This window comes from Coregonus clupeaformis, chromosome 15 (assembly GCF_020615455.1).
Source record: "Coregonus clupeaformis isolate EN_2021a chromosome 15, ASM2061545v1, whole genome shotgun sequence".
In the NCBI taxonomy this organism is placed as follows: Eukaryota; Metazoa; Chordata; class Actinopteri; order Salmoniformes; family Salmonidae; genus Coregonus; species Coregonus clupeaformis.
The window spans coordinates 66,591,488-66,603,617 of NC_059206.1; the positions used below are offsets into that span (position 1 = coordinate 66,591,488).

Consider the following 12,130-nt stretch of genomic DNA (forward strand, 5'->3'; position numbering starts at 1 on the left):
TAGTTTTGCTTTTTCTATTATTACAAACCTCCCACAAATTTATTTCAGTGTGTATACCTCATGTTCTCATCTGAAAATAATTCATCAATCGCCCATTGTTACGCAATAAGAAACATGTTCTGATCTTGCGTAAGAACTACACTTTCTCCGCCCTTTTCGAATCCCCATTTCACTCTGTGCGAATCTGCGGCTGCGCAGTGTCCGCCATTGAGGACCCACCCCCCAGAAGGAAGGGTCAGAATAATCGCTTCGATAGGCAACGGCCGCACGTTTCCTTCATTCTTGAATCCAAACTTTGCCAACATCATTTCATTGAACACGTCGCCTACCGTCTAATAATAATATTTTCTGATCTTCGTTTTAATTAATGGATGGCAGTAAGATTCAGATATTTTATAGCAATTTGAAGTAACCTACCTAGCTGACTTTAGTCCGCTGTAAAGCTTACGAGTGAGGTTAGCTAGCTAACTACCTGGCTAGCTTTAGCTACACGAACTGAGCCTTGCTCTGGGGCAGTGTCGTTTGATGGATCCAAGAATCGCTTGGTTTCAGCCAGAACAACGTGGACCAGCCAACAGCCTGTGGATGCAGATTTGGGAAACGACACAAGGACTGGGGAATCTGTACTTCAATAACAACTGTAACACGGGTAGTTTGTCTAGCACTTCAAGCCTCAGTCCGAAATCGAACATCAACGGGACATTGGGTAACGTGATCTCGAGCAAGAACGGAGCTGTCACTAACAGCGAACCCAGGAACCAGGGAATGTCCAACTCAACGAAAGACAGAGATGTAATCGAACAACGAGACTTTATTCCGTTGGAAGCTAATAACAACCACAACAACCGTTCATCGTTGGGGAGGGGCAGCGGAGGGGGGCAAGTGGGTACTCGGGTCTCTGTGGTCGCAGGACACCCCAACAAAAGGAAAAGAGACAACAAGGCTAGCACTTATGGATTCAACAGTAGCCTCGAGACCGGAGGCTGTGGTTACATGGGAACACCATGGAAAGTCAAGAACTACTCTGAAGGAATCCTAGGGTAAGTAACGAAATGAAGTAACGAAATGACACACATCAAAACTAGCTACAAGTAGTTAGCTAATAATAAATCACGCGTTAACTAGCTATCTATACCACACTAGTTGGTTAGACAACTAGCCAGCCAGCTAACTTGGCTGGTGAAGTGAGCGCACATATTCTTATGGTTAGAAATCATAGCCATATTTAGGCGTGCCGATTTCACCGTCAAGCGTCATAATCCGTCATTTTGGGTGACGTTCCTAGCCAGCTAAGGTCAGTCGAAAGCAATGGGATAGTTAGCTCCAGTAGTTTGTGTTATGACCTTGATAGCTAGCTACCTCGTGGTTGCCAACATATGCATGTGTTCACTACATTTAAGTCATTTAGTAGACGCTCTTATCCAGAGCGACTTACAGTTAGTGAGTGCATACATTTTCATACTGGCCCCCCATGGGAAACGAACCCACAACCCTGGCATTGCAAGCGCCATGCTCTACCAACTGAGCTACAGGGGACACCACGCTGACGACCTAAGCAAAACATCAAAGTATCTGGCTGACATTTAGCTAAAAGCACGAGTCCCGAGCAGGAAGCATAGTCAAGTCACTGCAGTACTCTTTTTTTAAATAGTTGACATGTAGACTGTCAGGCTAAGCCTGCCTAACTAATGCTGGTATTTCTTGTCTGTTTCAAGTTTTATAAGGTGGATCAGTAATACTGACATAGCAACAGATGTATTACAGATATTTTTACCTAGGCAACATGATAGAAGAACACAATGGGTTGGCAAGAAAAATTGAAATGTTTGTTTTTGTTAGGTCAACGCTCAATATTAGAAACAAATCAACTATTTGTGTCCAAAGCAGCTTGTTTTTTTCTCCAACTCACACATCCTTACATTTGTGAGCTAACTGGCATCACAAGCACAATGTATTCCTTTAGCCAAAGTCATAGTATGTCCCCTGTTGCTCAGTTGGTAGAGCATGGCAACACCAGGGTTGTGGGTTCGTTTCCCACGGGGGCCAGTATGAAAATGTATGCACTCCCTAACTGTAAGTCGCTCTGGATAAGAGCGTCTGCTAAATGACTAAAATGTAAATAGTATGGTGGCTATTTGGGGATATCTCAACTACGGTGAGTGAATAGGAACAAACAATGATAACTGTCAGAGTACATATAGCAAACATAACAGACCCACATCAAGTCGCAATTCAGAAATTGTATCTATTTCTTAATGAGGACGTGGAAAGTGAGGTGAAATCAGTGAGTTCTGCCCCCCATTTCAAGGGGAGCAGCTGGGCAGATGCAAATGCAAAACATGTATCTTCAAGGTTCAGACCTCTTGGCCAGAAGCCATAGTACACAACATGTATAGAGAGGCTGAACTATTCCCCTTCTCTCGAAGTGTTCCGTACATAAAGGCCAGAGAGTTGACAGAGATTGTACAACTTCTGACAAAAATGTAGCAATCAGGGACGAACAGTCAGTGGGGCTTGTGACTGTAGCTACAGGGCAAGTATGCCATCAAGGTCCAGACCTCTTAGTAGAGTCTGAACTCTAGTACACTCTCTTTCATATAGGTTGGCTATACTAGCTTACTGATTATGATCAATATGTCAGGTTGGTACAAAGCAGATATAGAGGTTAGGTTACTGTAACCATTTTCTCTATTATGACAGAGGGTGTTTCCACAGACACGTGATGCTGAAATGAAATGTGCTGCTTTACAACCATCCAGGTGCCTTCCTTATCTTATCACCGTTGTTTTGCCTGAGTCCGCTCTGTTTATTGTTCCAGATATGAAGGACCGGGTTTGTCTTGAAAACATATTTACCAATTAGTTTATATAATCTTAGTGTGATATAGAGCTATTTTAGTAATGCAGTTCTTACTAGTTTAAACTAGAGAAAAGTCCTGAGGTGGGTGGGGTGTTGGTTTAAAGGCTGAGGTGTAGAGGCGTGTTCTTTCTCTTCTCTGTGTCTGACAAGCGTAGGCTAGCAACATGCAAGAGCCCAGAGCAACGTTTTAGCTAGGCTGATCCTCATTTATAGTAATATGAAGCACACTGTTTGCATAAAGACATTCCTTAGTGATTACTCTAATACCCCAACCTTTACTATACAGCCTGGATCACAGTCACAACCAGGCTCTGTCTCTCACACTCCTGGTTCTTATTCTGCTCACAATGTTTAGTTACTGAGCTTCATTATGAACAGATATTTCACAATATATAAATGTAAAAGCCTAGACATCTGCCAACTGATAGTGTCGCTTTCAGAAAGTGTTTTTCAGGCTTGTAATCTCTGGTTGTGGAAACATTTCATTAGCTTTCTTCCCCAAGTCCCTGACTGGGAGCGGAAAATTGGAAAGTGATTCACATCCAGATGCATTTTCCTTTGCTTGTGATACCTGGGGGATCGCTATTCAGGCTCGCATTAGTCAAGAGGTTGATTTTACATTAGTGTGACTGCGATCACCGTGGCATACACAATTTGATGAGGAGGGGAAAGGAAAGAGGGTGGGAGAAGATGAAGGATTTTCCTTGGACGAGTAAGGCACTGTTCTTGGTTGCGGGGGTGGGGATAGGGCGGATAGGGGCGAAGGTGTGTGAATGCATGCAGAGTTGTTGGACTGCATGGTTGAGCCCAGAAGGTCCAGCCTCCCTGTATAAGGGGTGCTGTGTTTACATGCAGCACACGCTGAGCATGTCCTGGCTTTGCTCTCCCAAAACAAACCCGCCCCTCCAGGAGAGAAACCTGAGCTCTTTCTCTGATGTCAAAGAGCCCTCCATCCAATGAGCTCTGGAGCAGCAATGGAGTTCTGCCACCTCTGATTCACTGAAACAAAAGCTGTTGTTGAAAGACCCATTGATTTTCTTGGTGTATGAGTGGAGTGGACTGCCTAAAATAGTGTTTGAATGGCTGCACTGTGCTGTCACATACAACTAGCTGTGGAAAGACCTGGGTTGTGTTCACTAGGCACAAAACAGAATAAAACTTCCCGAAATGGAGTGAACTTGTCCAATAAGAAATGTTTGTTTAATTACCTTTTGAAACCTTTTGCTAAAGTGTTCCCTACTTGTGCCCTATTGAACACAACCATGTCCATGGTCCTGTGTGTGAAGATCAGCAGTCACACCGTGCCAGATCAGTTTTGTACAATGTTGACTCCATCAAAATGTGCTGCTAATCACTCTGTGACTATCAGTACAGGTACATTATTGTTTTTAGAACCATCTCTGAGATGTATGATCCAAGTCCCACAGCTAATTGTTAGGTAGCTTGTTTCTAGGTTTGGGACATCTGTCAGCAGCACAGGCCTCTCAGACAAAATCAATACTGAAAGACAATCATATTTATTTTGTGAATGTCGTACTGTTTGACAATACGTTTAGATGATTGGAGACCGCTGTGTTTTTTTGGTGGTCGTTTCAGTTGTACAAGTTATGGTAATCATTGTTGTAAAAGTATTGGATGTTCAAAATTTAGAAAATGTTCACGAAAAAAGACATGTCCATCTCTTTTGATGGTCAGTATTTCAACATTTCTGGCAATTGCATTTTCATAAGCCTGTATAAATGCCTTTCAGCCAGACCGATGAAGAGAAACCTACCGAGGTACAGGCATCAGTTCATGCCATGAGACTAATGATGAGAACCACACCGTGTGCTCTATTCTCTCCTCCAGTCTTGATGAACTCAATGTGCAACCTGTGTACCACAGATCTCTATGGCTGTCTGATAGGCTGCCACTCACATGTTGCATCCTGGCTCTTTTCTAAAAGGCCTCACACAGTGGGAGGAGCCATGATGACTTAGTTGACAGGCAGACTAGGCTCATGTAGTGATTGGAGTCTAGCAAGTGAGCTCAGAGATGGAGTGGAAATTGTCACAGAGATCAGAGGACATGACATACAGTACGTTTAGACCAAACACACAAATTTGAGTAGACTAGACTATTGTTGCTAATGTTTAGCCTAGTGCTGATGGCTCAAATCTGTTAACAGTGTGTCTGCAGATTGTACTTTGGGTAGCCCAAGATTTAGCAGCCCAATTAATAAAGATCACATTGTTCTTTTGATGTCTGGGTCCATCCATGGGTCTCTCTCTGTACTGCTGAATATAGGCCTAGATGTTGTTATGGTGGATCGGTCCTTAGGGCTTTAATTGAAGAGGAGGGCGTAATGTAAGTGTAGTCTAGTGTTTATGGCTGGACTTGCAGCACGCCAGATGTTTTGGAGCCTGTGGAATGCCAGGAGCTTTTTTTGCAGCACTAAACACATGGTTTCAACCGCAGCTAGTGCGTGCCAGATAACTCCACTGAGGTCAAGCAGGTCACTACCGATCAGGGACAACTGGGATCCTCGTGGCCCTCACTTGTCTTTAACCCAAATCCTCTGGTTATGGTAGCCAGTCTGATCCAACGTAGTGCTGCTGGAGGATAAGTCGGGGATTGATGAAAGCTTAATGAATTGGCCACCTCATGTTCAGTGTGTGTGTGGTTCGGGTTGACATCCTTTCCTCTGTGTGTGACACTATGCATATCGCTGGCCCTGTCACTCATAGGCTAGCCTACTCATGTTTTTGTGTGAGTGTGGCATATTTACAGACGTAGCACTGCCAACTGAGGGACTGCCTAATAAGCAGTGAGTGAGGAGTTTGTGCAGGTTCACGTGAAGAGAATGCCTGCTGGATGACGTGTGTCTCACTGTTTCTGGCAACGCTATGAAACATGGGCCTGGTACAGTACCCTGTTATTTCTGTCCCTGGTCCTTCTGCAGTATTTATAGCTGGTTGCTGTAATGCTGTTCGGTGGAGGCCATTCTAAACCAGGAGGCTGGCCTGGCACATCCGAAAAGCCATCTGCAAGCGAACCCTCTCCTTTCTCAAAGGCGCTTTGGCAGCCAGTTATGATTTTCTCTCCTCTGTCTTTTACTGCCTTTGTCTGAACTGAGACATGTGCACTGCCCTCTGGCTCTCACACACCTTTATACTGTCGGTCCGTCTGAGCAGCTGGTCAATAAGCAGCACTAGTCTGCCACAGCAACAGTAACCTCGCAGAGGAGACCCTGAAGTTATACCCCAAGTGCCAAGGGTCTGTGTTCTGTTCCTTTGGCTGAGGCTGTGCTATCTGTAATGTGATCCAGAAGGTTTCAGGAAGGAGCCATTTGTTTGTCACATGCTCCAGTGGCGCTGGGCCGCTCCCCCTGGTCTAAGCCGGTTCCCTGGGTGACGAGGAGATGTGGCTTAACCCTGAAACGAAACCCATGCTTCTCTCTCACACAGACAGCCAGGCAAATGAAACTTAGCAGCACCACAGGTCTGAGCTGGAATAGAGAACCTATGCTTAGGCTGACTCTCTGAAATGAAACTGACTCTTGCACTGTTTTTATTTAGTTAAAAGCACAGTGTAGGAGGCTGGCAGTGTGAGATACAACTCCATTTCTAGTCACACAGTTGGAGACTGGCAGACATACGCCTTTTCAAATCATAGGTACACTTCAAATGTGAGAGACGGAATCTAAAACAAAAATCCAGAAAATCACATTGTATGATTTTTAAGTAATTAATTTGCATTTTATTGCATGACATAAGTATTTGATACATCAGAAAAGCAGAACTTAATATTTGGTACAGAAACCTTTGTTTGCAATTACAGAGATCATACGTTTCCTGTAGGTCTTGACCAGGTTTGCACACACTGCAGCAGGGATTTTGGCCCACTCTTCCATACAGACCTTCTCCAGATCCTTCAGGTTTCGGGGCTGTCGCTGGGCAATACGGACTTTCAGCTCCCTCCAAAGATTTTCTATTGGGTTAAGGTCTGGAGACTGGCTAGGCCACTCCAGGACCTTGAGATGCTTCTTACGGAGCCACTCCTTAGTTGCCCTGGCTGTGTGTTTCGGTCGTTGTCATGCTGGAAGACCCAGCCACGACCCATCTTCAATGCTCTTACTGAGGGAAGGAGGTTGTTGGCCATGATCTCGCGATACATGGCCCCATCCATCCTCCCCTCAATACGGTGCAGTCGTCCTGTCCCCTTTGCAGAAAAGCATCCCCAAAGAATGATGTTTCCACCTCCATGCTTAATGGTTGGGATGGTGTTCTTGGGGTTGTACTCATCCTTCTTCTTCCTCCAAACACGGCGAGTGGAGTTTAGACCAAAAAGCTATATTTTTGTCTCATCAGACCACATGACCTTCTCCCATTCCTCCTCTGGATCATCCAGATGGTCATTGGTAAACTTCAGACGGGCCTGGACATGCGCTGGCTTGAGCAGGGGGACCTTGCGTGCTCTGCAGGATTTTAATCCATGACGGCGTAGTGTGTTACTAATGGTTTTCTTTGAGACTGTGGTCCCAGCTCTCTTCAGGTCATTGACCAGGTCCTGCCGTGTAGTTCTGGGCTGATCCCTCACCTTCCTCATGATCATTGATGCCCCACGAGGTGAGATCTTGCATGGAGCCCCCAGACCGAGGGTGATTGACCGTCATCTTGAACTTCTTCCATTTTCTAAATATTGCGCCAACAGTTGTTGCCTTCTCACCAAGCTGCTTGCCTATTGTCCTGTAGCCCATCCCAGCCTTGTGCAGGTCTACAATTTTACCTGATGTCCTTACACAGCTCTCTGGTCTTGGCCATTGTGGAGAGGTTGGAGTCTGTTTGATTGAATGTGTGGACAGGTGTCTTTTATACAGGTAACGAGTTCAAACAGGTGCAGTTAATACAGGGAATGAGAGCCGGAATTCTTACTGGTTGGTAGGTGATCAAATACTTATGTCATGCAATAAAATGCGTTTGAATAGGAAATATAGCAAAATGCATAGGAAATGTAGTCATTGACAAGGTTAGAAATAATGATTTTTAATAGAAATAATAATATTGTCCTTCAAACTTTGCTTTCGTCAAAGAATCCTCCATTTGCATCAATTACAGCCTTGCAGATCTTTGGCATTCTAGTTGTCAATTTGTTGAGGTAATCTGAAGAGATTTCACCCCATGCTTCCTGAAGCACCTCCCACAAGTTGGATTGGCTTGATGGGCACTTCTTACGTACCATACGGTCAAGCTGCTGCCACAACAGCTCAATAGGGTTGAGATCCGGTGACTGTGCTGGCCACTCCATTATAGACAGAATACCAGCTGACTGCTTCTTCCCTAAATAGTTATTGCATAGTTTGGAGCTGTGCTTTGGGTCATTGTCCTGTTGTAGGAGGAAATTGGCTCCAATCAAGCGCCGTCCACAGGGTATGGCATGGTGTTGCAAAATGGAGTGATAGCCTTCCTTCTTCAAGATCCCTTTTACCCTGTACAAATCTCCCACTTTACCAAAGCAACCCCAGACCATCACATTGCCTCCCCCATGCTTGACAGATGGCATCAAGCACTCCTCCAGCATCTTTTCATTTGGTCTGCGTCTCACAAATGTTCTTCTTTGTGATCCGAACACCTCAAACTTCGATTTGTCTGTCCATAACACTTTTTCCAATCTTCCTCTGTCCAGTGTCTGTGTTATTTTGCCCATCTTAAATTTTTTGGCCAGTCTGAGATATGGCTTTTTTCTTTGCAACTCTGCCTAGAAGGTCAGCATCCCAGAGTCGCCTCTTCACTGTTGACGTTGAAACTGTTTTTTTGCGGGTACTATTTAATGAAGCTGCCAGTTGAGGACCTGTGAGGCGTCTGTTTCTCAAACTAGACACTCTAATGTATTTGTCCTCTTGCTCAGTTGTGCACCGGGGCCTCTCACTCCTCTTTCTATTCTGGTTAGAGCCAGTTTGCGCTGTTCTGTGAAGGGAGTAGTACACAGTGTTGTACGAGATCTTCAGTTTCTTGGCAATTTCTCGCATGGAATAGCCTTCATTTCTCAGAACAAGAATAGACTGACGAGTTTCAGAAGAAAGTTATTTGTTTCTGGCCATTTTGAGCGAACCCACAATTGCTGATGCTCCAGATACTCAACTAGTCTCAAGAAGGCCAGTTTTATTGCTTCTTTAATCAGCACAACAGTTTCCAGCTGTGCTAACATAATCGCAAAAGGGTTTTCTAATGATCAATTAGCCTTTTAAATGAAAAACTTGGATTAGCAAACACAACGTGCCATTGGAACACAGGACTGATGGTTGCTGATAATGGGCCTCTGTACGCCTATGTAGATATTCCATAAAAAATCAGCAGTTTCCAGCTGCAATAGCCATTTACAACATTAACAATGTCTACACTGTATTTCGAAAACAAGGACATTTCTAAGTGACCCCAAACTTTTGAACAGTGGTGTATGTCCGAGGATGGCACCCTCCCCTCCCCTGTCGTCTGGAGTGACTTAAGGCGTCAGTATGCTTCAGTTCGGCTGACGGCGAGCCAATGTCGACTAGGCGAACCGAACGAGTGTGCTCACATACTCCCTTAAAATGAAATTTTGAAAAATGAGAAAAAACAGCAATAGTAATGTTGAGACGCCGTAGCCAGTACACACTTCCTCAAAATAGTCAGAATTAAATTTGTCATTAATTTAGACGTTTTTCCTAGGAGATCGTAGTCGCGCAATTTTACATATAGAAATGTGCATGAAAACGAGTCGTCTCTCGTTGAATGACAACAAAGACTTTATTGAAGAATCCCTACAGTTGTCCAATCACTTGCGAAAGGGCGTAAACCCATACTGAAGTCCAAAACAAACAAATATTTCAATCTCTTCCGAACTGTTTCGGCTGGGAAGCATGTGGACGCCTTTATGCGTGTGCATAAAGATACTTAGGTGCCGTTACGATATGTATTGTGATTCTCACGATTCTATATGTATTGCTATTTAACACTGTGATTTTATTGTGAATCGATGTTCCAGACATATTGCGCCCCGTATGTCTGCTGCAGACGGACGACAGAGCCATGAGAACTAGTTTTGATCAGTCATGGCAATAAAAGTTCTGAAAACAAATTGGCTCCTATTTAAAAGATGGAGAACAAGCTATGAAGGAAAAATACTGGAGTTTTGGTGCAGGTACAGCCAACTAGCGCAACAAATAATATATACGCTATATCGTCAAAGATAATATTCCGATATGTAGCTGTATAGATTTTTCCCCCATCACTAGTGCCCACTGTAGTCATACCTTGCTATGTTGCCTCTGGGTGTGTTCACAGGGCAGTCTTTAATGCGGTGACTGGCTGGGCGTGATAAATGCTGTCAGCCAGGTTGCCTCTGCAGAGCGTACAGTGTATCTGTGGGCCTGTTGCTGCCTGTGCGTGTGTCACATGTTGATGAAGGTACTTCATGTTCCCATGTCAGTTTGACGAACACCAGAGAGGAAGAGAGCACGAGGAGAGATAGAAAGAAGGAATCCCCTGCATAGTGCTCAGTAATGCGCCCTCTGGTAGCTTCAGTCAGCTCAGAATGCACTGTGTAATGTGAGGCCCTGGTCCATCCAGAAAAACAGCTCATGGTACCTCAGGACACGGAACCTCATGGTGGGTGTCTTCACACACCATTAGCGGGCCTGCCCTGAGGAGTTAGCTTGGCCTACTTAAAATGGGAGATGCTTGGGTGAGGAAAGGTGTAGAAGTTAGATTAGTTTAGCAGCCGATTTTTTTACATTACAAGCTGTGTGATACACTCCTGTGTGTGAATATAAAGGGGTCATTGTTTGAGGATGAACACCTGCACTGCAGTGATGCAGCATGAAAAGGCCTGGTATCATCACATCAGGGAGGAGTACTCCTACCCAGGGACTGATGGCATTGAACTGGCATGACTGTCTGGCTGTCTGGCTGGACTGCTGTGTAGATTGGGCCGACAGGCTGGTGATTGGGGGCGGCTGTCGACGGGTCTAACCGGGTCAGGGCCCTTCAGTAGGACTCCTGGCTGCTACACCAGGAATGTCTGTCTGGGTGTTGATGAGGATTAGGTGAAACACAGACAACTGCAAGCGCCATGGAAGACTTCTCTTACCCTGGAACGCAGTGCTCTGCAGTGCGCTACCAAAATGACAGGCAGGCTGAGTCCTCTACAGTAGCTACTAGTGTTTCTCACAGCTGAGCCCTCTCAGGTACACAAGCTTGGCTACACAAGCTCTGCTTTGTGTTTAATGGCAGAAGTAGCTACCATTTCTTTCCCACTCTCTTTCTCTTTGATTTTCCTGCCAAAGGAAGCTGTGCTGCAGGCCTGTCATTGGCTGGGTGATGTGTTGTGTTTACATGGCCCTGTGGGTGATTGGGATTGTGTGTGTGCGAACAGACCCAGTAAAGAGGCAGCCAGGGCAGGGCGGAGTGACCTGCTACACTGCCAGCCCACGACAGCTCAGCCCTCTGGTGTCCTGGCCTCTCGTACACCCCTCCAGTATGTGGTGTTCACTCACATTACAGCTGCTCACACAACAGGACTGCTGCCTCTGCTCTACTCAGAATCATAATGCTGTATGTGCAGCTTGCTATTCAACTCAAACTAGTCGAGTTGCCTTTGAAAGATTAGGAAAGAGAATAAGTATTTTATCCTCCTTACTGTGTATGCGTTGGTTGGTCACTGAGTGTTAGATCTCGTGTTTCCACATGTCTGCTCCGATCCCCTTTGACTGGCTTGATTCCTCTCCATTCTGTTCCCGCTTCGCTTCCTGTCCCAACACTAAGCACTGGCCAGAACATACAAGAGCTAACCAATAGAGTTTGGAACAACAAGGACGTGTGTTGGTCGGGTCAAAGGTCGAGGTGGCAGCTGGCTTAGGCCGCACCGTGTGTGTGTGTGGGAGGCAGTCAGTACCACGTGTGAATGTTTGTGTGATCCAGTTAAATCTTTAGCGTTATTGATATAGCCTCTGGTCTAGGCCGTGTGGGTGTGTATGTTGTCCAGGTAACTCTGCAGCTTTAATAATTGACAGCAGGGTGAATTGCAGGCAGAAATAACCCCAGTCAGTCAATCACTGGCCCAGTCACTGTCTTGTGTCTGTGCCATTGTGTAATGGATCTGAGAGTGGGCACAGTCCCTGGTCTCCCCAAACCCAGCCCTGGCATTCATTCCCACCCAGATGTGCCACCCAGCCAAGGACCAAGTTTGGCTGACTGACTATCAGGGCCAAGGTGAAGGGGAAACAGCCCTGTTGATCATTTAGTAAAGTTGATTT

The 12,130-nt window shown here is 45.3% G+C and overlaps 1 protein-coding gene across 1 annotated transcript in view; it reads left to right on the forward strand.

Moving 5' to 3' along the window:
* The first annotated feature begins 210 nt into the window (after nt 1–210).
* LOC121535801 (terminal nucleotidyltransferase 4B) overlaps nt 211–12,130 on the forward strand; it is a 28,703-nt gene continuing 16,783 nt past the window's right edge. The window contains exon 1 of the mRNA XM_041843093.2: nt 211–1,040. Within this exon, the coding sequence (XP_041699027.1) occupies nt 526–1,040 (515 nt within the window). The 5' untranslated portion in view covers nt 211–525. The remainder of the gene's footprint in view (nt 1,041–12,130) is intronic.